The sequence below is a fragment of the Elephantulus edwardii genome, unplaced genomic scaffold (genome assembly GCF_000299155.1).
Source record: "Elephantulus edwardii isolate Elephantulus edwardi_28Jun2011 unplaced genomic scaffold, EleEdw1.0 scaffold00009, whole genome shotgun sequence".
In the NCBI taxonomy this organism is placed as follows: Eukaryota; Metazoa; Chordata; class Mammalia; order Macroscelidea; family Macroscelididae; genus Elephantulus; species Elephantulus edwardii.
The window spans coordinates 34,715,964-34,743,843 of NW_006399759.1; the positions used below are offsets into that span (position 1 = coordinate 34,715,964).

A 27,880-nucleotide genomic window follows, 5' to 3' on the forward strand; every position below is an offset into this window, starting at 1 on the left:
TGACAGCTTGTATCTTAAGCTTTCTTGGCTTCTGTGATTCCAAACACGTCAACTGCTGACATTTTCTTTTTCTCTTTTGACCAGTGATATCAAATCAAAATTTACTAGGCACATAGAGCTCATTATTAAGAGGAAAAAAATCAACCAATAGGAACTGATATAGAAAGGACACGATCATTTAAATTGTTGTTGTTATGTGTCGTCAAGTCGCCTGTGACCCACTGCGACCCTATGTACATTGCAGCTCTAAACCTTTACCTGTCCTGAACCAGTCTCACTAAATCCAACATACTAACTCCCATCACCCCAGTTATTGTATCAAACCATCTCATCAGGGTCTTCCTCTTCTGCACTGTCCCTACACCCTTCCAATCATGATGTCCTTCTCCAAGGACCAGTCCCTCCTGACCACATGCCTACAGTATATGAGATGGAGCTTGAAAATCCTAGTCTTCTTGTCCAAGACAGACCTATTTGTTATTTGGCAGTCCATAGTTTGTTCAAGACTTCTCTAACACCACAACTTGAAGGCACCAAATGGTCTTCTGTCATACTTAGTCATTGTCCAAATCTCTGATGTATAACTAGTAATTGTGAAGACCATGTCCTGGATTAGGAGTCTCTAGACTCCTAATTTAGATTTGGATTTAGTAGTCTCTAGACGGACACTGTTGCTTTTCAGCACTCTGGAGAGGTCCCTGACAATAGATTTACCCCCTCAAAAAGGCACTAAATCAATTACTACACCTGTATTCTGTATGTTAAAGCAAGGAGATAAAAAAACCACACAAAACAACCATAAGCGAACTTCTACAAACAAGAACTGTAATGTCTGGGTTAAAAAGTAAACTGGTTGGGAATAGCAACCGATTGGACATAGCAGTTGTTGTTATGTGCCATCAAATCAAGTATGACTCACAGCGATCCTATGAACAACAGATCTGAACTCTGTCCCATCTCGTGCCATCCTCACAAATATTTGACACAGTAGAGCCGATTGTTCCTGTCACTGTTAATCCATTTGGTTGAGGGTCTTCCTCTCCTTCACAATCTCTCTATCTTTCCAGGCATGATGTTCCTCTCCAAAGTACAGCCTCTCCTAACGAAATTCCCAAAGCATGTGAAATGAAGCTTTGTTCTTTATGCCTCCAAGAAGCACTCTGGCTGCATCTTCTCCAAGACATATCTAATTTTTCTTTTGGCAGTCGATAAAATATTTAGTACTCTTCTCCAGAACCACAGTTCAAAAACATCAATTCTTCTTCTGTCATCTTTATTTACTGTTCAGATTTCAGATGCATAGCAATGAATGAAAAGACCATGACTTGAGTCAGGCGCATTTTAATCCTCAAAGTGACATCATTGCTCCTCAACAATCTGGAGAGGCCCTGACTGCAGACTTTCCCAGTACAATATGCTTCCTCATCTTCTGACAGCTCATCCTAAGTGTACTGATTGTGGATCCAAGTAAGATGAAGTTGTTGACAGTTTCAATTATTTTTCTATCATGGTCCAACAGAACATGGGAGCATTTATGATAGATGGTGAAGAGGTTGAGATTCTTAACAGCTTTAGTTTGTTTAGCTCCACAATCAACACTCTTGGTACCACCAGCCAGGAAATCAAGAGACGAATTGCACTGGGAAAGTCTGCTGTCAGGGGCCTCACCAGAGTACTGAAGAGGAACAACATTAGTTTGGAGAGTAAGATGCACCTGATTCAAGCCATAGCCTTCGCAATTGCTTGCTATACTTCAGAGAGCTGGACAATGACTAGGGAGGACAGAAAGAGAATTGATGCTTTTGAGTTGTGGTGCTAGAGAAAAGTTTTCAATATACCATGGACTGCCAGGAGAACAGGTTCATCCAACAGGGGTGAAGTCAGGCTGCTCTTTGGAGGCAAGAATTCTGAGGCTTCATCTGACAAACTTTGGGCACAGTGCAAGGACGGGACCAGTCCTTGGAGAGGGACATGAGGCTTGGAAGGGTGGAAGGACAGAGAAAAGAGATGGACTGATATACAATAATGAATGTAGGTGTGTCAGAGATGGTGAGTTGGCACAGGGCAGAACAGGTTTCAGGGCTGCTGTACACAGGGGCGCTAGATGAGAGGTACCTTACAGAGAGAAACAAAGATCAAGATTTCAAAAGATTTTTTTTCATGGAAATAGTAAATCAGGAGAAAGTGGAATATCTTTAGTGTACTCAAAGAAAAAAGATGAATTTATGTGTCTATGCCCAGGGGACTCATCTTTCAAAAATGATGCAGAACAAGCATAGAAAAGCTGAAAGAATTCATCACCACTAGACCTACTCTTTAAAAAATGTTAAAGAATGTACTTCAGAGAGAAATAAAACAATACCAAATTGAAATCTGGATATACACAAGGGAATGAACCCACCAGAAATCCTAACTATATGTGTAAATAAAGAAGTAGTATTTGCCTACTACATATGTATCTCTAAAAGATGATTGATACCCTAGAGCAAAAATAAGAAAAATGTCAGCTTTATAATGTAAGGGCAAGTAAGATTTATGACAACAGCACAGAACAGTGAAAAGGATAAATCGAATTACACTTTTGCAAGAATTTCATAAACTATAGAAAGTAAAATAAAATCACTTCAAGCTAGGTTTTAAGTCAAAGTTAAAAGATACATACAATTACCCTCTTAAGTTAAATTTTCAGTGATATTTTTAAGTTAAAGATCTATACAGTGGACCCTGGAATGCCATGGGTCTGAACTGCAAAGGTCCACTTGTACATGAATTTTTTTTATGCTGTATTTTAAGCATCCCCATGTGAGCTATTTATGTTCAAGTAAATTTTAAATCATAGTAAAAAGCAATCTCTTGTGATTCTTGCACATTTTTTATGATGTTTCTTGCAAGCTCATAAACTTTGACGAACTCCATGAGACTTATACATAGTATCACTAGTGACATGGGAAGTGGCTCCCAAGATACAGAAAAAAGTCACAACATTACAACATTACAAGAAAACATGGTATTGCTTGATAGGTACCATCGACTGGGATCTGCAGCTGCATCTGCCTAACATTTCAAGATAAAGGCATCCACGTAAGGACCACTATGGGAAATTTGTGAACTGCTGCTGTAGTTATGCCAGCAAGCAAGAAAACGATGCATTTCTGGGATAATACCTTACAATCTAGTGTTAAAAAGTATACAACAAATACGCAAAATGTGTTAAATGGATCACATTACTGAAATGCCCTCAAGTCATCAATAGGCTGTCAGTAGTTATGGTTTTAGGGAATGAAAAGTTATGCTGGGATTTTCCACTGTGAGAGGGTTGACATTCCTAATTTCCACATTGTTCGGGGGTCAAGGTTACTTCAAATTCCAAGGCAACCACTAAAATAACAAAACAAAGAGTTATCACTTGTAAAAGAAAATGAAATCATAAAACGTATTTGATCCAGGGGAGGGGGTGGATAGGGGGAAAAGTGCAGCAATGAATGATTGGCAACTCTATGTCTCTGTAAACTTTCATTAAAATTAATTTTTTTAAAAAAGAAATATATTTAAAAAATAAAATGTATTTGATCCAAAATATGGCAGAAGAATGAACTAGAGATCAGATGGAACACAGAAAATACCAACAAGATTGCAGTTTTAATTGTCACAGTCAGAGGGTCATCCCATCACAATGAGGGTCTTCCTCTCTTTCATTGATTCTCTACCTTTCTCAGCACAATGCCTTTATCTAAGAACTGGTCTTCTCTAACAATATACCCTAAGCAAGTGAGAGGAAGTTTCCCCATCCTTGCCTCGAAGGGGCACTCTTACACTTCCTTCAAGACAGACTGGTTTATTCTTTGGCAGTCTATGGTCTAGTCAATAATCTTCACAAATTACAATTCAAACACATCAATTCTTCAGTCTTCCTAATTCATTATCCAATTTATGGCGAGTAACTTTCAGTGACACAATGACTATAACAATGGTCTTGGGCATGGCAGAGATGCTGGAGAATGAGCAGGACAGAACAAAGTTCCCATCTGTTCTTCACAGGGTCATAGCTGGCTGGACAACATAAAGTTATGACCACACACTGTTTAGCTGTTAGGTGTCACGAAGCTGACTGTGATTTATGAACCAAATGAAGCAATGTCCAGTCTTAAGTCACACTGCTGTTGCAGCAACTATCTCAATCCATCTCTTTAAAGGTCTTGCTCTTTCTCACTGACCCTCTACTTTACTGAACAACATTATCTCTCCTTCTCAGGAGACTGGTCCCTCTTAATAATATGCTCAAAGGAAATGAGATAAAGCCTTATCATCCTTCACTCTACAAATTACTCTGGCTGAACTTTTTCCCAAGAGAAATCTGTTCATTCTCCTTGCAATCCCTGTTACATTCCAGACTTTTAACTGTGGCATGCATATAAGGAAACTGTAAATGCTGAGTTACATCAGGCACATCTTAATCGGCAAGGAGACTTCACTGATCATTAACATCTGAAATAGTAGATATGCTGAATGCAATATATCACTTGATTTCTTGAATGCTGCTTCTCTGGATGTCAACTGTGGATCCCAGTAAAATGAATTAATAATGCCAAACTTTCCTCCATGTATAATGTTACTTATTAGTTTAGTAAAGTTGATTTTTATTTTCTTTAACTTGATGCGTAATCTATAGTGAAGGCTGTGGTCTCTGAGTCTTTATCAGTGTTTAAAGGACTCCTCACTTTTAGCAGCAAAGTTGTGTCACCTGCACATCACAGGTAGGAGTTTTCCCAAAGCCTGAAGCGCCATTTTTCTTAGTACAGTCCCGCTTCTTGAGTAATCCCCTCAGCATATAGAATTAGCAAGTCTGGTGAAAGGCTACAGTACTGGAACACTGCTTTCCTGATTTTAAACTATGTGGTATTTGTTTGCTCTACTAGAGCACCTGCTTCCTGGTCTATGTACAGGTCTACACGTTGTTGTTATGTGCCATCAAGTCACCTGTGACTCATAGTGACTCTACATATAACAGCCCTAAACTCTGCCAATCTTATTGTCTCCAAGATGCCTATCCCCATTACCCCAGTGAATCAATCCATCTCACAGAGGGCCTTCCTCTTCTGTGCTGTCCCTCCACTCTTCCAAGCATAATGTCCCTCTCCAAGGACTAATCCTGCCTTGTAACATACCCAAAGTATGACAGAAGAATCTTCAGGATCCTTGCCTCCAAGGAGCAGCCTGGCTTCACCCTCTCCAGAACGAACTGGTTTGTTCTCCTAACAGTCCATGGTACATTAAATACTCTTCTCCAGCACCAAAGCTCAAAGGCATCAACTCTCCTTCTATCATCCCTAGTCACTATCCAGCTCTCTGATGCATAGCAAGTAACTGCAAAGACCACAACCTGTATCGGGCACACCTTAGTCTCCAGGCTGACATCGTTGCTCTTCAGTAATTTGGGGAGGTCTCTGACAGCAGAACTTTCCCAATGCAATCTCTTTTAATTTCCTGGCTGCTGGTACCAAGAGTGTTGACTGAAGAGCCAAGCAAACTGAAGCTGTCAACAATCTCAATCTCTTCACCATCTATCATGATGCTGCCAATCAGCCCAGTGGTGAGAATCTTTGTTTTCTTGATGTTGAGATTCAATCAATATTGAAGGTTGTAGTTCTTGACCTTCTGCAGCAAGTGCTTCAGGTCCTCCTTTAGTCTCAGCAAGCGGGGTTGTGTCATCTGCATAACACAGATTTGTTGATAAGTCTACCTCTAATTATGATGTCACACTTCTCCTCATAGAGCCCAGCCTCCGGGATAATCTGTTCCACATATAGACTGAAAAGACATGGAGATAGGACACATTCTTGACACACACCTTTCCCAATTTTAAACCATGCAGTGTCTCCTTGCTCTGTTCCGACGACTGCCTCCTGGCCCACATACAGATTTTGCATAAGCACAATCAAGTGTTCTGTGATTACCATTCTTCTCAGAGCCAGCCAGTTTGTTGTGATCCACACAGTCAAATGATGTTGCATAGTCCATGAAACACATTCCTCTGGATGGTAAAATGCTCTGGAGTTCCTATTCTTTGCAATGCATACTATAATTTGCTGTAGTCAACACAGTTGAAGGCATTTTCAAAGTCAGTAAAACACAGATAAACATCTTCTGGTATTCTCTAATTTCATCTATGAACCATATAAAATAGCATACCCTCTTCTGAATAGGGCTTCAATTTCTAGCTGTTGCACACTGCAATCGTTTTTTAATTATCTCTGTAAAAATTTATTTGTATGTGATATTTATGATATTCAATGATTTCTATATTCTCTTGAGTGAATTTTCCTTAGAATGGGCACACATCTCTTCTAGTCAGTTGGTCAGGTGGCATGGTCAGGTAGTTGGTCTTTGCATAGATGAGTGAAACCTTCTAGCATTATTATCTTTGCTGAAAATCTCAATTGGTATTTCTTCAATTTTTGGACCCAGGTTTTCCACAATACCTTCGGGCAGCTTGGACTTCTTCCTTTAATACCATTGATTCTTTATCATATTATACCTCCTGAAATGGTTGAATATCAATTATATATTTTTGGTACAGTAACTTTGTCCTTCCATCTACTTTTGACACTTCCAACATTGCTCCATATTTTGCCCATAATAGAATGCTTCAGTACTGCAAATGGAGGCTTGAGATTTTTCTTTAGGGTTTTTTTTTCCCAATTTGAGAGCATATTTTTATCTTCTTCACTTGACTCTCAGTTTGTGGTGTCCTACTTGGTGTTTTATGTCTTTCTGTGATGCTGGAAGCTAGGCCAGTGCTATTTCCAATACTAGACAATTAATCATGGTATGGAGGGCTCGCTCCACAATGCTTCCAAACTAGGGCACACTAAAGACAGACCAGGCCATGTACTTTTTAAAGAACTGGCCAGTGACAACCTTAAGTAGGACTATAGAAACAAGCATATTAAATGTAAATTGTATAAATATCTTAACTGAAAAGCACAGATGATCAAACTGAAATCACTAAGAGAGCAGAGATTAGTAGGAGATACGGTGAAAAACCAGGTATGGTACAATGTGTACATAAGAGAGATAAAAGTAATTCATTATATATAACACAATGTACAGACACTATTGTATAAAACAACTTGTGTATAAATTAAACAATGTATATGAACTATTACAGAAAAGTGAATGACAATATATATATTTTAGAAAAGCAAGTTTCAACTATGTATAGCCCTGGTGTACAAGTTGCAGTACCGCAGTCACTTTTGGTTGCTGTGAGGCTGAACACTGTAACACTGATGTGTCAAATGCATTAATGGTTGGTTACCCAATGCAGACAGAGAGTGGGGTGGAGCTCCCCGATTAAACAAGCTTGGAAGGAGGAGTGGCATCCACTTCCATAATAGCTTGCCTCCAGAAACCCTATGAACCTGAAGAGAGGATGAAAGGCACCCAAGCGTCAAGGACTCTCCTTCATAGGGTCGCTATGAGTCACCTGCGACTCGACAGCACTTAACAACATTAACAACTGCCTACAAGAAACTAACTTTAAATATGAAAACACAAACAGGTTAAAAGTCAAAGAATAGAAATTTCAAACTATGCAAACATTCATCAAATGGTAGCAGGAGTATCTATAGTAATATCACATAGTCATTTCAGAGTACAGATTAAATAGGCTTGTTTCATAATGACAAAAGGGGTCAATTCCAAGAGATGCTCCACCGGTGAGAGGTACAAATGGTTGGTAAGCACATTAAAAGATGCTTACACATCTAGTGTAACAAGTAGATGAGGAAAGATTAACATGACAATGAAAAGACACTATATACCTATCAAAATGCCTAGAATTAAAAAGATTAATCACATCAGTGCTGCTAAGGCTGTGAAAAAGCTGGAACTCTCATACAGTGCTGAATGGAAAGTAAAATAGCAATATTTTGGAAAACACTTTGACACAGTTTCTTAAAAATTTAAACATACGCTTACCACATAAACAGCCCTTCCAGTGCTAGATAGTAACCTAAGAGAAATGAAATCATATGACTACACAAAGCTTGGCACATGAGTGTTCACAGCAGCTTTATTTGAATAGTAAAACTGAAAAATAAGCCAACTGTTCATAAATAAATCAACAGTAGTTTAGATATGGAATAGAATACTACTTAGCAATTAAAAAGGAATACACTAGGGATCCATTCAATAACACAGATGAAAACAATTATCTGAGTTATGAATGAAAGAGCTGAACACTTGTAAAACTTTATTTCTCCGGGTTCAGAGAGTTTCCTGAGGCAAGCTATTTCGGAAGTGGATGCCACTCCTGCTTCCAAGCTTGTTTTAATCAGGGAACTCCACCAAACATTGTCCACCATGAGTAACCATTATCACATTTGACACATCAGTGTCCTGGTGTTTAGCATCACAGCAACCATTTATTTTAAACTCTTAATAAATACAAACTAACCTACAGTGAGAGAGGTGCTGAGGGGGAGGAATTACATAGTCAGGAAGAAACTTTTGATCCCTATCATGTGGTGAAGGAAAACAGATCATTTTAAGTGCGTGCAGCATATTAGTTAGCCTCACTTAAGTTATAATAAGAAAATACAATAAACAATAAAAATTTTGTAAAAGACAAGCACGTGGGATGCAGGAACTACTCCCAGTTCCAAACAGCACCTGCAAATCAAGCATAGAGAGGTACCCAGCCAGGTTGGGGCCCAACAGAGAACTGCGTTCTTGTCTAAATCTCTCTCTAGTTGACTCTAAAGGAAGAAAGCTTTATAGAAAAATATTAAGATGAAAACTGGAGTTTGTGATATGCCTAAATCTTTTCTTTTTTTTTAAGTCACAGTAATCTTGGATCAGATTTATAGTCCCGTGAACAGATTTCCCCGCTGCCCAGTGAGATCTTTCTGCAGCACACGGCAAAGCTCCAGTCTGGTTGTGAGTGGTGTCAAGAGACCACACCTCTGCATGTTCCTACCTTAGTTTCTTGCTGTTAGAAATTAATTGTTTTGAGAGTTTTCCTAAGAAGGCAGCATGGTATAGTGGGGGGAAAGAATCTAACCCCACTGGAGTTCCAAGTAGTTAAAAACAGGTTGTGGGTAAGTGCATATTCTAGGACTAATAGCTCATAGGTCTTTTCTCTGGTTCTCAGTAGCCACAATTATAAAATGAGATGATAGCACTAAATGACTTCTAGCAGTTCCTACAATCCTCCATGACTTAATATCCCATGGTTTCATATTATCTTCTTGCTCAGTGAAAAGTAAAAGTCAACCTCAATCCAACTTTGATAGGCCTGACAAAGGGGGAGAAGTGGGAGACAGGGGAATGGGGGGGGAGAGAGAGAGAGGATGATAATGATGAGAGCAGCAACTACCAATGAATATATACTGTGCACTGAGTGCTGTTCCTAATGTGTTACATATATTAACTCATCTCAGTCTTATCCTGATAAGAAAGGTATTATTAATATCCCATAGAAGATTACAAAACTTTCCTAAAATCTCCTGAGTGGTCAATGGTGATTCAAGACTCAGACCCAGGAGGTAGTCGATTTTGGTCACTTAATGGTCACATGGTCAAACGAATGGAGTTTGGATCCAGCACGACTCTAAGTCCCATAACTGATTTAATATCCAGGAGGAATTCTTCACTCACCAAGTGTCTAAGAGCAAGATGCCAATCTGTGAGCTGGAGAATGGGCCTGAGTACTCTTCTACATTGGGCTCTGGGGACACAGTCTGTTAACACAAAGGCACTCCTTCTCTGGTGCACTGACTACACCAGCAGCTTCCAGGGAGAAAGATGGGCAATCTCATCCCTTGCAATTCATAGCCTCAAGAAACCCAAATGAAGGCCAGCTTTGAGGTGGTTCCAATTTAATGGTAATGAGATACTTTTTTGATTTAACAACAATTAGTATACAGTTAAATCAATGTTGTTCACAGGCTAGCTTGAGGAACAAATGTCATGTGATGACAGGTGGCAAAGCCCAGCTCACACCAACAATTAATGGCACTTAACTGTTAGGTGCCACTGAATTGTCTATGACTCAAAGCAAATGTACGGACAGCAGCCTGGAACCTTGCGTTACCCTGCATCACCCGCACGAGCTCCACATACTTGAGTCCACAGCTGTAGTCACGGCGTCAATTCATCCCATGGAGGGTCTGCCTCTGCTTCGCTGACCCGCTACCTTTACCAGCCTGCTGTCTTTTTCCCAAGGACTGGTTCTGCTGAAAACCTACCCAACATATGTGAGACCAGTTTCACCGTCCTTAGTTAACTGCCCAGTCTCTCGTTTTGTTTGCATTAGACGATCTTATCTAGCTTTAAAAGACAGATATGAACTGTGTGCATAGAAGCAATTACTCAGCCTTTCTGGGCCTCAATTTCTTTATCTGCAAAATGGCTGCACTAGAATCTAGTTTGTTGGTCTGTCTGAAGGGGTTTAAAGGGAAAGCTCTGGAGTCAAACGTGGCATCCGTCAGTTCTGTCACTAGCTAATGTGTGGCCTGAGAAAGTCACTGGGTCTCTCTGCCCCTCATTTCATTCCCAAAACAGAGATAACAGGAAATTTTTCAGAGTAGCTTCAAAGACTAAATAACGTAATGAAAGTAAAAAACTTGGAACAACTTGTAACAGAAAATAAAGTTGCGACAGAAAATATACAGAAGAAAAGCAGTCAATTATGATCATTCCTTTTCCTTTGTATCCCTTAGTACTTTTCCTACCATTTGCTTATCATTACCTTGATTTTCAAAAGACATAATCCCTCATGCCAGCATATTTCTGAGTATCCTCATCTCTAAAATTGCCAGAGCAACAGCATAACGAAGGTATCTGACAGGCAGTGATTCAAACACAAGACAGAAATACCCAGGACACACTTGATGGGAGGACTGAGTCACTCAGGAAAGAAGGGAGGCGAACTCCTTTCCTGGACTTCACCAGCTAACTGTGCAAGCCACGGCTGACACTTGAAGCTAAATTTAGTAACTTAAGAGAGAAAAGTGTACCTTTTTCCTAACGCGGTGACCATGGCCTCAAAAGAACTATCATATCTGAGCAAGGGGAGGCTGTGTCCTGAAAGTGTTGATTCAATAAATTCCGAGAGCCCAAAGTACTTCTTATTTTCATGATATAAGTCCACTCCCTAAAACAGATAAGAACATCAGTCATTTAAATCTTGCTTTCACCAGGATAGTAAGAAGTTCACATACCAAGCAGGCATTAGAATCAATACCTTGGTCTAAATTTTATTGGCTGTAAGTTTCTCGCATATCATTTAAAAATCCCTTAGCTCTTCAGATCCAGAGCAAAACGTGCTCCGTTCTAACTGATGATGCACCCTCATTAGCCAAGTGTTTTCCCAATGTCTGAAGGTATTTGGTCCCAATGTCTTCTTAGTGAAGAAGTCCAATTTCATTAAAAAGAAAAAAATAATCCCACGTACAGCCATAAGATGACTTTAGGCATATACAAATCAACTACTTTTATTTCAGTTGCTATTAAAATGAATGGGGGGGGGAATCTATTTATCTAACCAGTTTTACTTGACATAAATTCCTCCTAAACTAATATCAGTGCTTCTAAAACTTCATAGCCCAGTCAAGCTGGGAAAGGTTATTAAAAATAGAAAGGCTTGGACTTCACCCCAAAGACGTAAAGGCAGTGGAGCCAGACAATCTAGGTCAAATCTAGGTTCCGTCACTTCCTAGCTGCACTGAGGTAGTAAGGGACCTCCTTCCATCTGGGCCTCGTTTTCCTTTTTGCAAAGTAGAAATCATCCTAGCACCTATCTCAAAGATGAGTTTATGAATGCATAAAACACTCAGAATATAAAGCACAAAGGAAGAGGTGCATGAATTACTATTATTATTTACTGATTCTGAATCTGCAAGAATAGGTAGGTGCCATGCATTAGTATCTTTAAAAGTTCTTCACCTAATTAGGTATTATTGTCATGACAAGAGTACAGAATAAAAGCTGTATACTGGGGTGGACTGTGGGGGTAGGGTAGGGTGGGACTGACTAACAAAGATTTTTTTTTACTTTTCAAAGAGAAAAGCAAACTTGGTGGGGGGCAGGGAAGAAAGTGTGCAATAATGAATGAATGAAAGTCCAAAGTCTCCGTAAACTTTCATTGAAATAAAAAACCAAAAATTTAAGAAAAGAAAAAGAAAAAAAAATTCTTCACATAGGACCACCCAAGATTCTTTAATTATCAGAACTGTTCTGGTCTTTTATTTTGATGAGAAAATGGCAGGTGACAGACTGAAATGAAATGCAAAATAAAACTCACCAAATTTCAGTGATTTGTGTTAGGATTTAGGAAGGCGAGTTTGTGTTACACTGCTTAAGAGTGAGGGGAAAGGAAAATCAGAAACATTTTTAAGACTTCTAGACAAACTAAAGAGTCTCCCCACAAGGAGGGCAAATTGCTAAAGGTTCCAAGAGTTCTAGCTTCCACTTCTTTATACTGTACCCTGAAAAAGCTGCTCAGATGGTCAGAGAGCTCCAGTCACTGGAGAAAATAACAAACTGACTTCATTGCATTGTCTTCCCTAAGATGAGAGCCAGCAGATACACTAAGACAGGCTTGTATCTAATGCTGAGTTAAGTTAAAGATTCAAGGAGCTGGAATTCACCTGATCTCCAAGGACATAGTCAAGATTTTTTTTACCAAACAAAATTTATCCACGTTCAAGAGCCATTGCCAAATTAGGACCCAGCACCCCACACTCACGTTATTGTAGGAGGCAGGCCAGTGGATCTCATTATATGGGCTTATGAGGGTGTGCTGTGTCTGCAGAGCATATGGGAAGGAAGTCACGTGAAGTGTCACGATGTTGGGGGCTTCCTTCACCTCTCTGCAATTGAGCAATCTGTCCACCAATCCCACAGTTGGGTCACTTTGTGAATAGAGATTATGAACAGTGCTACTGAGGGAGGAAAGAGAAAACAATCAGCAAGGTAGTTCCTCATACAGTGCTATAATTTCACAAGGACCAAGCAGCTGAATACATGTAAAACCAAACCCATTCCACTTGAACCCAAAAAGTGAAGCCTGCAACTAAGGAGAAAAGATTGCATGTCAGCAACCTGTGAAGGATTACCCTAGTTGTCACTACTTATTAAAATCTTGGCTGATAAAAGGGAGGATACAGAAGACAGCTTAAACTTACATAATTCATCTACTCCTTTAGCACAGTGACTGTGAACCAGGTGTGTTCAATGTGTTCACTTTTCTCCTTTAGTCTAATATGATGGGGCTAAATCCTTTCCCCTAAATTCTCACTGACCTTGAAATGATCCAAAAAAAGGACACAAAATGGTAAAGTGTATGCTAAATTTAAAAAGCTGCAGTGAAGGAATAGGAAGTACTCTGGACTAAGACCTAGATGGAAGCCTAGCTCAGTCTCGCTTTCTCTTTACGGAATAATTATCTCTGATTATTCTGTTGTATACCTAGAGGAAAAAGACTTAACTTTATCAAATCAGTATTTAATCTTTAGGGGGGCAGATAACCACTGAGAAATCTACCACCAAAATGGATAATCACAATAAAGTTTTTGATTGGAACATCATTTCAAGATGTTCAAGTTCTCCCAACCTCATTCATGGACTTAACTTTAAAACTCCTTTTCCAGGCAACCTTTGAAGGTCTTGGGCAATCTGAAATGTTTAAGAAAATAAAAGCTTTCCTCCCAGATCTGGGTCGATGATCTTCCTCCACCTCAGTGGGCACATCTAGACACAGCCCCCATGGCCAGTCTCACACTAAACAAGCAGGATTCTCCACTAGACTTCTGACAGATGAATATCAAATTCACCCAGACTCACATACCTTTTAATGAGGTAAGTAAAGGGCACCATACCAGACCCGAGGCAGTCTCAATTAGGAAGAGCCTGCTACACACCTCAGCATCGCCTGTGAGGCTCCTTTAATACCAACAGGTACACAGGAAAAGCACATCAGGCCGCACTAGGGGAATCATCCCTTTTACTGGGCCTCATAGCTAACACCTCCCACCCCCACCCCATTCCAGGATATGATTGAGACACTTCCTCTCTTTGGCCCTTGGTTTGAATACTGGCAAATTTCAAGGATTACAACAGATACTCCTAGGATAACTTCCAGTTCTAAAAAAATCTATAACGTTTATAAGCATCAAGCCCTCAAAATAATCTGGCCTTTTTAAGACTTGCCCTCATCGTCCCAGGCCTCATCCACATATATTATCTCAAAGGAGGAAAACATCAACCTTGTCATGTAAGAAGCCACTCTAACCTCACAAGATCCCAGTGGGCATGGTCGTGGATGAGGACAAAGAGCGTATGTGGATTCTGAAAGGAATTTTGCAGGAAGGTCTTAAATTTTGTCTGAGCCTCTGCATCCAGCTTCAGAACGTATTGTTCTACTCTCTGCTTGGTCATCTGCTCCTTCTCTAAGCCAAGCTCCAGCAAAACCCCTGCAACAGAGTAAAATATATCAGTAACTCCAAACACTGTCACTTTCCCTCAACAGACACCTGTCAATTCACTCAAAAGTCCCTCCTATATAAGCATCTCCTATATACCAGGGCTACAGAGATTCCTAAGACACAGCTGTGTCTGGCAGACAAACTCATAAATAAACAACTACTCTGACATATGGAAAGCTGGGACAGAGGAACAGGTCTGCTCCACAGCTTGACTGTCAAGACAGCAGCCCACCAAGTGGGCACCAGAAAAGCTGGTCATGAAGTAACTGATCTTAAGCTCCGTGTGACTGAAGGAAAGGAAAGGTCCCACCACCTAGCCTCCTCATCTTCTGGTCTGAATGTCATACAGTCTTCCATGACCCCACAAGAGAGTTCATCTTTTGAGTGAAGACACTGACTCTGCATTTCAGGTGTTTAAATATCACAGGACAGGGCAAATGTATGAAGCTGAAGTCATACATAGTTGGAATGTTGGCTAGAATGTGATATAACAAAAATTCAAGTCATGGTTCTAACTTTTACAGTTTGTGAAATCCATTCATCTGTGAGGAATTCATCGTCAATTTCAAGATCTACAAAACGAGGATCACAACACTTGCCCTGTCTATTTCACAATAATGCAAAATCCAAATCAAGCTTCTCTACATGAGACTGAAAACCGAGCCCTGAAAGATCACATACCTGAGTGCCAGACATGGAACAAAGTCTGCTGGTAAGTCACTTCTGAGGGTGGAATACAAATCAGGAAGTCAACCTTCTCAAAGGATCCCAAGTCCAGGTTTTGGGTGCTGGAGTCAGCAATGGAGCACACATGGGAGAGGAGCTTCTGGGCCACTGCCAACTGGAAGGGCTGGACACAGTGCGGCTCCACACTGTAGCCTGGAACCAGAGCCCACGGCATGAGGTACGCTGTGAGTGCAAGGGGCTCCTGGCCTGCCTCTGCCGGGTCACACACTCCATAAGGACACCATTCAGCTAAGGGACCCAGCACAGACCTCTGCCTAGCAATACACTCACCAGTGACTAAGGCAAGGGAAGGCACGTTAGCATGTATCAGGTACCTGGTGTGTGCGACATACTGTGGGCATTTTGCCTATATTTCTTCATTTCAATGAAGCTATGAGAAAAGCACAGAAGAGGCAGTGGCCTACTGTCCTTCAATGGGCCAAGCCATCCTGAAGAGATGATACGTGGCCAGATGCTGGATGAGAGCATCTTGGACCTGAACAAGTTCCCAGGTACAGAAGGAGACTATTACAGCTTTTCAGGGACTTATTAGAAAAAGTTTCAACAATGCATTCATGAGCCAGCATCAAAACAAATATATTATCTTGGGAAAAGTGTACAAACATACATTTCAAATGAATTTATCATTAAAGATGATAATTAAAATTACATATGAAGTCTACTTTGCTGCTAACTTTGCCTTTTGGACAAGCCCCTGGTGCACCTTCCTTTCAGCATCTGGGGTCCTTGGTAGCTGCCCCTGCCAGCCCAGATCCCCAGCACCTCTCTCTACTCACTTGTGCATGCTGGCACCCCGCTGACATCCAGAGATGCTGGTTTATTGACAGAGGAGGCAGCAAGTGAAGAAGAAATATGGCCTTGGTTTTCCTGATAGAATTTGTCCAGCAAAATGTCAATGTCGCCTTCTAGCCAAAAGAGAGAGAATAAGCGGAAATGTGGTTTTGCAATTAAATTCAGTACAAACCTAAGGTACATCTACAATAAGCCAGGCATTGTCCTGCACCTGGGTATTAAAGGTATTGCTTGTCCTATTAAGGAGATAGTAGTGCAGTAAGAGAAAAGTAAATTACACTGAATCATGGTAAATATAAGGACTTACTCTTCAAGAAGAAAGAGTCAGACACTGAAGGACAGAGAAACGATTCCAGAGAACTTCTCTATGTAGGAGAAGAAGAGTGAGCAATGGTTTCTGGAAGGAACTGAGTCTTGAGGGATCAGTGATCAAAGGAAGAAGAATTTACAATACAGAAGCCACAGAACTCACACTTCTAGTGAAAAAGTTTCAGCAGTACACAAGGAGAGGCAAGTGGTGACAGATGAGACTGAAGAGAAGCAGAAGAGCCAGGCACAAGAACCTCATGTGCAGTTAGAAATCACAAAGTCCCCTTCTAGAACAATCTGACAACCCAAGTAGGAAATGACTGCTGGTCAGAAATGACCCTTGACAACGCAAGAAAAAAGTGGACATAAAGTGACAGAAGAGAGGGATATTTAAATCCAGGTCACCAGCCCTACCAGGTCCATGAGAGGAGGTGTTCAGCGATGTCAACTCCTATTGAGTCTTGCCTTATTTCTCTCTTTTGTATACAGGATTCTCTATCTGCCTCACTATAAGCCTACCTGGACAGAGGGTGTTAAAAAAGGCCCCCAAGGAGTCCACTTTTCCAGTCACCAACTCATAATTGACTTCTTTCTGGTACTCTGCTGGGGTGAGAAGGCTCTCGGAAAGAATCCGGGCTTGGTATTTTCCTGGAAAACAAACAACAAATTTCACCACATCTCCCCATTTACAATCAACACATGAGCTGGTTGTGCCTTTATTCTTCTAGTTCCAGGAATTGTTAGTGCTGTCTAATGACGCTGTAACACTTTTCTAGTCCATTTACTCTGCCACTTTACTAGATGATTTCATGTCTCTCTCTGCTTTTCAAACTTCCAGCACATTGGCTTCCTTTGATGGCTTCCTTTCTGCTTATGTAACTGAAAAAAAATGGAGCAATCAGAAGAAAATTTAGTTCGTTTCCCATCCAGAGATCTATCAGCCAACCTGTAGAAAGGCTCACACAGTATTTTTCTATTAGGGTGGGGGGCCTGCCCAAGTGCCTAAGACTAGCACTTCCACCTGTGCCCTGAAGCCTATTTGACCTCCCCTGCTCGAGGATATTACCTTCTAATAGTGCCCTCCTTTCTCCCATGCACCATCTCTTTCTTCCTCTCTATTGCATCACTCCTATTATTAATCACGTTGTTATTGTTTGGTGCTGTCAAATTGGTTCTGACTCAGGGTGACCCTATGCCATCAGTCAGAATGAAAACCTGACAGGCCCAATGCCTCCTCACAGTCTCTATGGGGTGAAAGCCTATTGTTCCAGTCACTCTAGAAATCCAATCTCTAAAGAGCCTTCCTCTCCTATGATGATCCTTATTTTACTAAGCATGATCATCTGTCCCAAGAACTCACCTTTCCTGATAACATACCCAAAGTCTGTGAGACAAAAGTTCCATGATTCTCCCCTCTGTGGACCAAGCTAGTCATAATATTGAAGTCTGTAGTCTTTCATTTTCAGTGTTTCAAGTTCTCTTAACTTCCAGCAAGTAAGGTTGTGTTATCTCATGTTGCAGATGGTTGAATCTTCTTCCAATAATGATGCCACATTCTTCTTCATATAGTCCACCTTCTCAGATTGTTTGCTCCATAATACGTATGGTGAAAGGATATAACCCTCACACACACCTTTTCTGATTTAAGCCATGTGTTATCCCCTTATAATTTTAGAATGACTGCTACTTAGTAAGTGTTCCACTTTCACAGGAGTACAGGTAAGTGTTCTGGGATTCCCTTCTTTTCAATTTATTATGATCCACGCAGCCAAAAATCTCTGTATCATCAATGAAACACAGTCAACATCTTTCCAGAATTCTCAAGATCCATCTGATGTCTGCAATGACATCACTTGTTCTATGGCCTCTCTTAGGGAGCTCTGGTAGCTTAGTGGTAAGGAATCATGCTGTCAATACAAAGGTATGCGGTTGGAATCCGTAAGCTGCTCTGTGAGAAAAAGATGGGCAATCAACTCCCATGTGATTTACTGCCTCTGAAAGCTGTAAGTCAATTCCGACTCGAAGGTACACAACAACAAGCTGGCCTCATCTGAATTTAGCTTGGATTTCTCACAATTCCCTCTCAATGTATTTGCTGCAGTCTTATTAAAAAAATTTCGGCAAGATTTTACTTGTGTAAATATTGTTTCATAATGTTCCACTAAATTCTGTTTTTCTGAAATGGATGTAAGTATGGATTTTCCCAGTCAGTTTTCCAGACAGTCTTCCAAATTTCTTGGCATAAATGAGTAAGCATAGACAGGGTTACATGTGTTTATGGAAACACTCAACTGGCATTATGCCAAATTTTGGAGCCGTAATTTTCATCATTTCACCATTTTTGGAGCCCTTGATTTTCCAGATAAAATTTGTCCAGCAAAATGTCAATGTAAAAAAAAAAATTAAAAAAAAAAATGTCAATGTCACCCTCTACCCAAAAGAGGGAGAATAAGCAGAAATGTAGTTTTGCATCTCAATTAAATTCAGTACAAACCTATGGTACATCTACAATGAGCCAGGCATTGTCCTGAGCCTGGGTATTAAAGGAGATCACAGTGCAGTAAGACAAGCACATCAGCAGAGTAAATTACACTGAATCATGGTAAACAGAAGGACTTACTCTCCAAGAAGAAAGAGTCAGACACTGAAGAACAGAGAGAAAAGTTTCCAGAGAACTTCTCCATGTTGGAGAAGGAAGAGCGAGCAAAGGTTTCCAGGAGAAACTGATTCTTGAGGGATCAGTAATCAAGCAAAGGAAGAACTTGCAATACAGAAGCCACAGAATGACACACTTCTAGCGAGAACTTTCAACAATTCAAAGGGGAAATATAACACTTAGACCAAGACAACCTGTGATCCACTCTCAGTATGATGGTCACTACTGCCCTCTGCATGGAAAGAATTAAAAAAACAAAACAACTGCTTCTCCTATAGTTTCTCCCCATTTAGATAAATAGGAAATGTATTATTTTATTTCAGTTATACAGGCCAAAATCCTCCTCTGTTTTTCTCACAATCTATGTGCAACCTATCAGCAAATCTTGAAAGCTGAGACTATGAAACGTAACCAGAATTGGGTCGATTCTTTCCACCTTCTTTCTTTCATGCTAAGCCAAGACACCACAGACCTGGATTAATAAACAGCCTCCCTGTTGGACACAGGGTTTCACCAATTAACTAACTCTAATTGGCAGCACCACGATAGACAGAGGAAACTGAGCTGGCTCGGCTCCAAAATCAACACTCTTGGCACCAGCAGTCAGGAAATCAAAAGATGAATTGCACTGGGAAAATCTGCTATCAGGGACTGCTCCAGAGGGCTGAAATGCAACAATGTCAGTCTAGAAACTAAGATGCACTTAATCCAAGCCATGGTCTTCACATTTACTTGCTATGCATCAGAGAGCTGGATAATGACTAAAAATAACAGAAGAAGAAGAAGAATCAATGTGTTTGTATTGTAGTGCTGGAGAAGAGTCTTCAACATATCATGGACTGCTAAGAAAACAAATAGGTCGTCTTGGAGAGGGAGAAATCAAGTTTCTCCTTGGAGGCTAGGATTTTGAAGAGTCGTCTCACATAATTTGGGCACATGACCAGGAGAGACTGGTCCCTGGAAAAGGACATCATGCTTGGAAGGATAGAGGGACAGCACAGGAGAGGAATACCCTGATGAGATAGATTGATACAGTGACTGGGGCAATGGAGGTTGTGTCAGAATTAACGAGATTGGCTCAGGACAGGGCAGGATTCAGAGCTCATTTGGCTAAACTCTACAGCACAAACCAACCAACCAAAAAAAAAAAAAGTCTCTTTTCCAAACAGAGCTTCGGTGGTCTACTGGCAAAAAGCTGTGTTGCAATCCCAAAGGCACACAGTTCGAGGCCACCAGCTGCTCTGTGGGAGAAGAATGGGCAATCTTCTCCCATACGATTTACTGCCTCTGAAAACCCATGGGAGGGTCAACTATGGTTCAGTTCCAACTCCATGGTACACAACAACAACAACATCCTCTATACAGAGTAATCTTTCAGAAACAAAGTTAGCTTCTGTTCCTTCTCTGATCAAGGCCTTCCAATAGCTTCCCATCTTACTAAGAAAAATGCAAATTTCTTACATAGCCACCAAGAACCTGCACAGCCTTTTGCCCTCCGCTCTGGTCTTCACACTGTCCCCCCAGCATGCCCAGCACAGCATATATCCACACAGTTACAGTTTGGGGAGCACTCCTTCTGCCCCAGTGTCTACCTGATTTGCTCATTCACTTCCCTCAGGTTTCTGTTTTAACATCATGTCATTACACAGAATATCTCTTAACTTCCTTAAGAAACTGTATCCCCCCCCCAAAAAAAAAACAAAACTGTATCCCAATATATTTAAACTTTATAACTAAATCAGAGTAAAACATATATATTAACAAAAGAAACTGTATCCCTCAATTCAAAATTCTCTTATCACTTTGCCCTGAGCTAAGTCTTGTCACAGCACTTGCCAGCTAATACAGTATATGCTCATCTGTGCTGTCTGCCTCTCCCTCTGGAATGGAAATGCAAGGAAAGCAGGGGATTAGCTGGGCCCATGACTGTATCACCAACACCTTGGACAAAGGTTATTATTACACAGTAGGGTTTCAACAGGTATTTTCATAATAAGCTAATTATTTTATTAGGAAACGCTGGTAGCCTACTGATAAGGGATTATACTGCTAATCTAAAGGTACATGGCTTGAAACCACTGTATGAGAGTTTCACCAGGGAGAAGGATGGGCAATCTCCTCTTGTGTGACTTACAGCCTCTGAAAACCTGCTATGGTCAGCTATGGGTGAGTTTCGACTGGAAGGCACATAACAATAATTCTTTTATTAACCCACAGTAACACAGCACAAGAAGGAAAACTTTTTATCTCCATTTTATAGTTGAATCAACTGAAGGTCGGGTGCATGGTAGAACCAAGTTTTCAACCCAGGTCAGTTAAACTGGAGTCCCTAGAAGGTACAACTATGTAACATATTGGTGATCCAAAATGTTGGAGGCTTGACTCAGAAGCACCTCTAAAGAAAAGTCTGACAGTCAACTACCAAGAGAACCAATGACAGTCTCATGGAGCATGGTACTACTGCGGCTCACATGGAGCCACCGTCAGCCAGAAGCAATTCAACTGCAACCACTGACTTTCAAATTTTGGATTAAGACTCCAAATGTGATCCACATATTCTTAAGGGAAGAAATGTGAACTGTTCAACTTGCCATTAAAATAAGAATAAACATTTAGTTAAGCATGACCTAGAGGGCTTTACATAGCTCGTACCAAGGGCTCAAACATTTCTAAAAGGACTTTAACTACTACAAACTTCAGGCGAGGCAGCAGAAGCAAAAGGTGAGGAAATTAAAAAGGGAGATTAAAATATAAACACAATTAGTTTTCTACCAGGGAATGTTGGTGGCATAGCCTGTAGGGACCCGCAGGAGCCTCAAGATGAGTCAGAACTGATAAGGTTTTCTACCAGCCAAGAGGGCCTGGCCCAGGACTTACCTGTTACGGCGATGCAGGAGTCGATGGCCGAGTTCCGGCAGGCACAAATGATCACCACATAGTTGGTCTTGGCGAGCTTGCCTTCGATGAGCAGCCTGAACATCTCAGAGAGGCCCTCTGCCAGGGAGTAGGTGCACTCGATGATGTGCACGCTGTCATTGCAGGAGCTGGCGGCAAGGCCAGCCAGCCAGGGCAGCTGCGCTGATGTCACAGGAGCCACGGTGCTGGGCACGGGCGGGAAGGGCTGTGGAGGCGCCTGCTGGTACTGTCTGATCTCAGTCAGGTGAGACTCACGCCAGGAGCGCATGAAGATCTGCTCCAGGTCCTCCATCAGGGGCACCTGGTCAGCCGCTGTCAAACAACAAGGAGAGAAAAATGCCTCAGTGCCTGGTCTACGGTCTGGCACAGGTGGCTTTACATATGCACAAGGGATATGTGGGGAATTGTGTTATGTGCCACAAAGTTGACTGTGACTCATTGCGATGCTATGCACAATAGCTCCGAACTCTGCCCCATCCTGAGCCAATCTGTCTCCAACACACCTGACCCCATTACCATAGTTACTGTGTCAATCTGTCTCCTCTAGGGTCTTCCTCTCCTGAATTTCTTCCAAGTATGAAGTCCTCCAGTGATTGGTCTCTCCCAGCAAAATGCCCAAAGTATGTGGGATAGAGCTCCAAAATCCATGCCTCCAAAGAGCACTTACTCAAGGAAAGATCTGTATGTTTTCTTGGTGGTCCATTGTATGTTCAATACTCTTTTCCAGCACAACTCAAAGGCATCAAATCTTCTTTTATCATTCTTAGTCATTTTCCATCTCTCTGATGCATAGTAAGTAACTGAGAAGACCAACACCTGGATCAAGCACATCTTAGTGTCACTTCAGCACTCTGGAGAGGTCCCTGACAGCAGACTTACCTAATGCAATTTGTCTTTTGACTTCCTGACTGCTGGTGTTAAGAGTACTGATTGGAACCGAGTAAGCCAAAATTCTTAACCTCAATCTCTTCTCCATCTATCATGGTGCTGCCAGCTGGCCCAGTTGTGAGAATCTTTATTTTCTTCATGTTGAGCTTCAATTCGTATTAAAGACTACATACAGTCCCTGACCTTCTGTGGCAAGTTCTTCAGGTCCTCCTCAGTTTCGGCAAGCAGGGTTGTGTTATCTTCCTAACTCAGGTTGCCGATGAGTTTTCCTCCAATCCTGATGCTACATTCTTTCTCATGAAGTCCAGCCTCCCGAATGATCTGTTTCACATATAAATTGAAAAGATATGGAGACAGAACACATCCTTGACATACTCCTTTCCTGACTTTGAACCATGCAGTGTTTCCCTGCTCTGTTCTGAGGACTGCTTCCTGGTCCAAGTATAGGTTTCACAGGAGCGCAATTAAGTGTTCAGGGATTCCCATTCTCTTCAAGGTTAGCCACCATTTGTTGTGATCCACACAGTCAAAGGCCTTTGCACAGTCCATGTTTTGGGAATATGTGTAAATTAACTTGTTAATAACACATGGAAAGACTTCACCTCATACACTGTGCATGTTATCAGGGGAGGCTAGTTCCTGGAAAGGAACCATACACCTGGAAAAGCATGAAGTCAGTGAAAGAGAAGACCTCAGGAGACGGACTGACACAGTGGCTGTAACAATGGGTTCAAGCACAGAAGAGATTATGAAGCTGGTGCAGGCTCAGCCAGGGTCTCTAGGGTCACTGAGGATGGATGTCAACTTGACAGCACTAAACAATATATGCTAAATGTTCATTCGTATTTAGGAGTCTTTAGGTGGTGGAAATGGGATCACTAGAGTGAGAATAACTCCACAGGCAACTAGCAACAACTGAAAGAAAATACAGGTGGATATAAAACATTCATAATCCCACTACCCTAACAGGGCATGTCTCGGTCTTGTTTTTCATATTCTGAAATTAAACATCTACAGTGACTGTTACACACTATTTGAGTCTTGCCTCTTTCCTTACCATAACCATGTTTTCATGCTGTTTGGTCTTCAGAAATAGCACTGCGGAGGTGAAATGTGAATCAAAACTCAAATGGTGTGAGGGGGCAAAGTCTGCAAGTGTCTTGGACAAGAGTATGTCATGTAGAAGGTACAGAAAGTACAAATCATCTGGATAAGACCAAGATTGTGCTTTCAGGAAGGAAAGAGTGGTTGAAGCAGTGGCAGGAAGTAGCAGTGTTGAGAGGTGGGAGAGAGAGGCAAAACTGGATCTCCTGGGGCCTAGATTATGCATTTGAGGGGAACCCCTGGAGGGCTGTGAGCATTTTGAACAGATGTGAAGAGCAGGGGGCAAGCAAGCCAGCCTGGATGAGGTGAGCAGCAGCAGAGAAGGAAAGGAAGGAAAGGGAGTTGACCGAGGGGTGTTTTAGAGGGCCAGCTAGCAGGATGACTTTCTGATGGACTGATGTAATCACGAGAAAGAGCAAAAGAAAACAGAACCAGAGAGCAATAAAGACAAGGAAAGGAGAGGCGGTAAAAGTGAGGGAGCCGAACCACAGCAAGAGGGTAGCAGTGAATGAAAAGAGGGAAGAGCAGACCTCAAGGCTGTGGCCCAGCTTCCTGACTGTCCTCAGCAGCAGTTACCCAGACTTCCAGCCTCACTGGCTACTCCATCTGTCTGTTCCCCCCCTTGTGACCTTGACATGTTATTCCTAGGGCTCAGACCTTGGCACTTTTCTCCATACACAATCACTCCCCAGATGATCTCACAGAACTCTGTCTTGGCAATTTCAAATCAGAGATGCCCCTTGTGTAGCCACAGGGCTATAGCTACCCCTAAGTGGTCCAAGTTACCACTGTTGGTCATCACCATCACCACCATCACCAGGACACCTCCACAACCCTGTTCCCCTTACTATCCTGGCTCCACACGCAACAAATAGGGCCTTTCACTTTAAAAGTGAAAATAGCAATCCCATCAGTCCCCTGCTGAAAAACAGACCAGTAATTTCTTAATGTAACTAAAGTCAAACAAATTCTTTATTACAATCTATTTCCCTGCCACAATTCCCCTTACTCCTGTCCTTTTTCTCACACTGCTGCGGCCAAACTGCTCCCTGGCCACCTCTCGGCTTTCACCACCCCCTTTTCCCATCTTCCATATCTTCACAAGGTGGTCTTCTCCCCATCACTCTGGACTCTGCTCACAGGAGCCTTTCTTGATTATCCAAAATCAGCCTTATACACATACATACACACACACACACACACACACACACACACACACATCCCTTTTCAGCTTTTCAGCCTGCTTTATTTCTATTTGTCAATTATCTCTCTCACTTTCCTTGAGAGAAGACTTTATTTGCTATATCCTTGCATATACTCAGTGCCTAGGAAACAGGTAAATTAACTTTTCAAGCTTTTTTCCAGTGTGTTAAGTACTACAGGAGCTCTATAATGGTTCATTATTTCTATCTGGATAAGCTGGAGGTAAGCATACACGGTCTCAGCTTCCTGTCTCATCTCCTAGTCTAAACTGTGTTTAAAAGCGTTCTGGTGGGGAGCTCTGGTGGCCCAGTGGCAAGGACCTGAAACTACAATCCCAGAGGTGCACGGTTCGAATCCACCAGATGCTCTGCCAGGGAAGGAGGGACAATCTCCTCCTGTACCAGTCAGATCTGATTTGATGGTACACTCACACAAAAATAATAAGATGAAAAAAAATTTTTAAAAAAAAATAAATAAAAGTGTTCTGGTGGCCAGTTCAAAAGGCACTTAGTACTTCTCAATGTCACTGATTGTCATACCAGTGGTTTCCAGTAAATAGATCCAAGAGAGACTCACCAAGCTGGACGAGATAGTAGACGGTCAGCAAGAGCTGCATCTCTTCTGAGATAGGCTGGATTGTGGAAGCCCCGTATTGCTCATAAGCTCGCGAGATGGACTGGGAATTTTGGTAGCACGTGTACAGGAGAGGGCTTACAACAACATCGTTCAGGTTCCCACAGAGGTAGGGGAAGTTTCCGTGGCCTACCAAGAGAGAAGGGAGTTCTGATGGTTTAATGGTAAGGAACTGCGTTGCCAACACACAGGTACACAAACCCACCAATGGATCCACGGGAGAAAAATTAATAATCAGCTCCCATGCGATTTACTGCCTCTCAAAACCTGCTGGAGGACTGGCTATGGGTCCAACTCATTGGTCTATGGCAACAACAGGGAAGAGGATGCAGCATTTATTTGACTACTGGCCCAGAGCACACACTTGTCAGCTACAAGTCAGTACAAATTCCCTGAGTGTGGGAACTGAAGAAGACAGGTGAGTTGCAAGTAGGGTAAGAGCCCTTTTCCAGGAAATTACTATCTTCCAGCCACTGCTGATCTAACCCACTACCTCACCCTTCTGTTAATCCTGAATGGGTTCTAGCAATCTATAACTGAAAAGAGCTTTTTCACATGTTTGTTCATTTGGTGAAATCCCTTATTCTACAGGTTGTAGTACAGATGACTCTCCAGCGGGTTTTCAGAAGCTACAAATTGCACAGGTGAAGACTGCCCATCCTTCTTTCACAGAGTAAAGAAACTAATGTCCAGAGAAATTCTCTCCCATGGACAAAGAGTCAATGCTGATTTTACTCCTTTGGCACCAATGGTAAGTTGGCTGTGTGTGCAACATCTGGATCTGTGCCCTGTATTGTTTGCCAGAGTTTGCCTCTTGGCTCCTGGCAAGAAGGATTGTGTTTTATTCTATCTTGCATCTACCCAAGAGTCTTTGGTCAGTTGATTTAGAAAACACAGACCAGAAGACATAAGATAATGACAAAACTTGACAAACTGTTACAAGATTAATTCTAATGACCACTCTCAAAGGTAAGAGAATCCACATCCAAGTTAAAATACCTTCTATACTATGCTAAGCATTAACTCTAATCCTCTGTATCTTTTAACAGAGATGAAGATGTCAAATCTTCATAGAGTTACTCAGATAATAAAAACTGTTTGATATATGCATAGGATGATAAGCTGACTCATCATGGTAGGATCTGGCGCTAAACTTGGTGACTGGAATACAGTTTACACTCTTCATGAAAGTGCTCCTCAAACTTGAACATGCTTTAGACTCAAGAAAAACTTGTTAAACCAGACTGCAAGATGTTACCCTGTGGGAAGCCAAATTTCAAACTAAAGATTAATGATAAACCAAATGCTATATGAGGGAGGCACAGATACAAGCTGGAATTACACCAAAGACAGGTCACAGGGGTTAAGCACCAAGGCAGACTTTAGGCATTTTCACAATTCTTGGATTGTATTTACTAATCCCTCCCTCCTGAGTTAAGCATAAGGTTTTCAATAGAAAGAGCTTAGCTTCATTTGCATAGAATTCTCTTTGTGATTTGTTTCCTAGCAATTTTCAATAAAGACACTGGGAAGCTGCAGTTGGGGCTTCAGTTCTTTCAGCTTTTCTCCTGGCTCTCTGTCTCTTCTCCATTCTTGGTGTCCCCTCTCTTTCTTTATTCTTTGTTGTTGGCAGACAACACTACTCCAGGGCTTTCAACGCAGGTTTGGGGCTTGATTCTAATTCTAATGTATCACTTGGGAATTCACAAATTTCACAAGATCCCAGGTGATACTGGTTCTTCTGGTGCATGGACTGTAATGTGGGAATCACTGCTCATGAACATTAATGGTTTACAAGCTGTGACATAAAAGAAAAATGTTTGTTATAAAAGAGAACAGTTTATGGATAAATTGTGTATAATGCACTGAAACAGATGAGGGAAAGAAAAAATTTAAAAGCGATGTATGATAGGGTATTATGGTTATCAAAAGAGTCCACAATTACAGTGGCACAATGGAATGTACTTGGGAAAGGTGGGAGGAGGTGTGGGGAGGGGATTGTGTGTGTGTGGGGGGAGTCTTTCTTTTACTTTTCAAAGAAGAGGAGCAAACTGGGGAGGGGGGGAGGGCTGGGCAGGGAGAAAAGTGCAGCAATGAATGAATGAAAATCCAAAATCTCTGTAAATGTTCATTAAAATTATTA

At 41.5% G+C, this 27,880-nt stretch overlaps 1 protein-coding gene across 3 annotated transcripts in view; it reads right to left on the minus strand.

Annotated features, from left to right (window-relative positions):
• The window catches only part of GREB1 (growth regulation by estrogen in breast cancer 1), a 117,383-nt gene that overhangs the window by 47,462 nt on the left and 42,041 nt on the right, over positions 1–27,880 (minus strand). For 2 of the 3 annotated variants that reach the window (XM_006880674.1, XM_006880673.1), the window contains exons 9-16: positions 25,681–25,866; positions 21,871–22,221; positions 16,857–16,985; positions 16,013–16,141; positions 15,171–15,368; positions 14,297–14,477; positions 12,752–12,947; positions 11,022–11,158 (exon numbers count right to left, since the gene is read on the minus strand). In XM_006880674.1, the coding sequence (XP_006880736.1) occupies positions 11,022–11,158; positions 12,752–12,947; positions 14,297–14,477; positions 15,171–15,368; positions 16,013–16,141; positions 16,857–16,985; positions 21,871–22,221; positions 25,681–25,866 (1,507 nt within the window). The remainder of the gene's footprint in view (positions 1–11,021; positions 11,159–12,751; positions 12,948–14,296; positions 14,478–15,170; positions 15,369–16,012; positions 16,142–16,856; positions 16,986–21,870; positions 22,222–25,680; positions 25,867–27,880) is intronic. The other variant, XM_006880675.1, reaches the window with a different exon arrangement.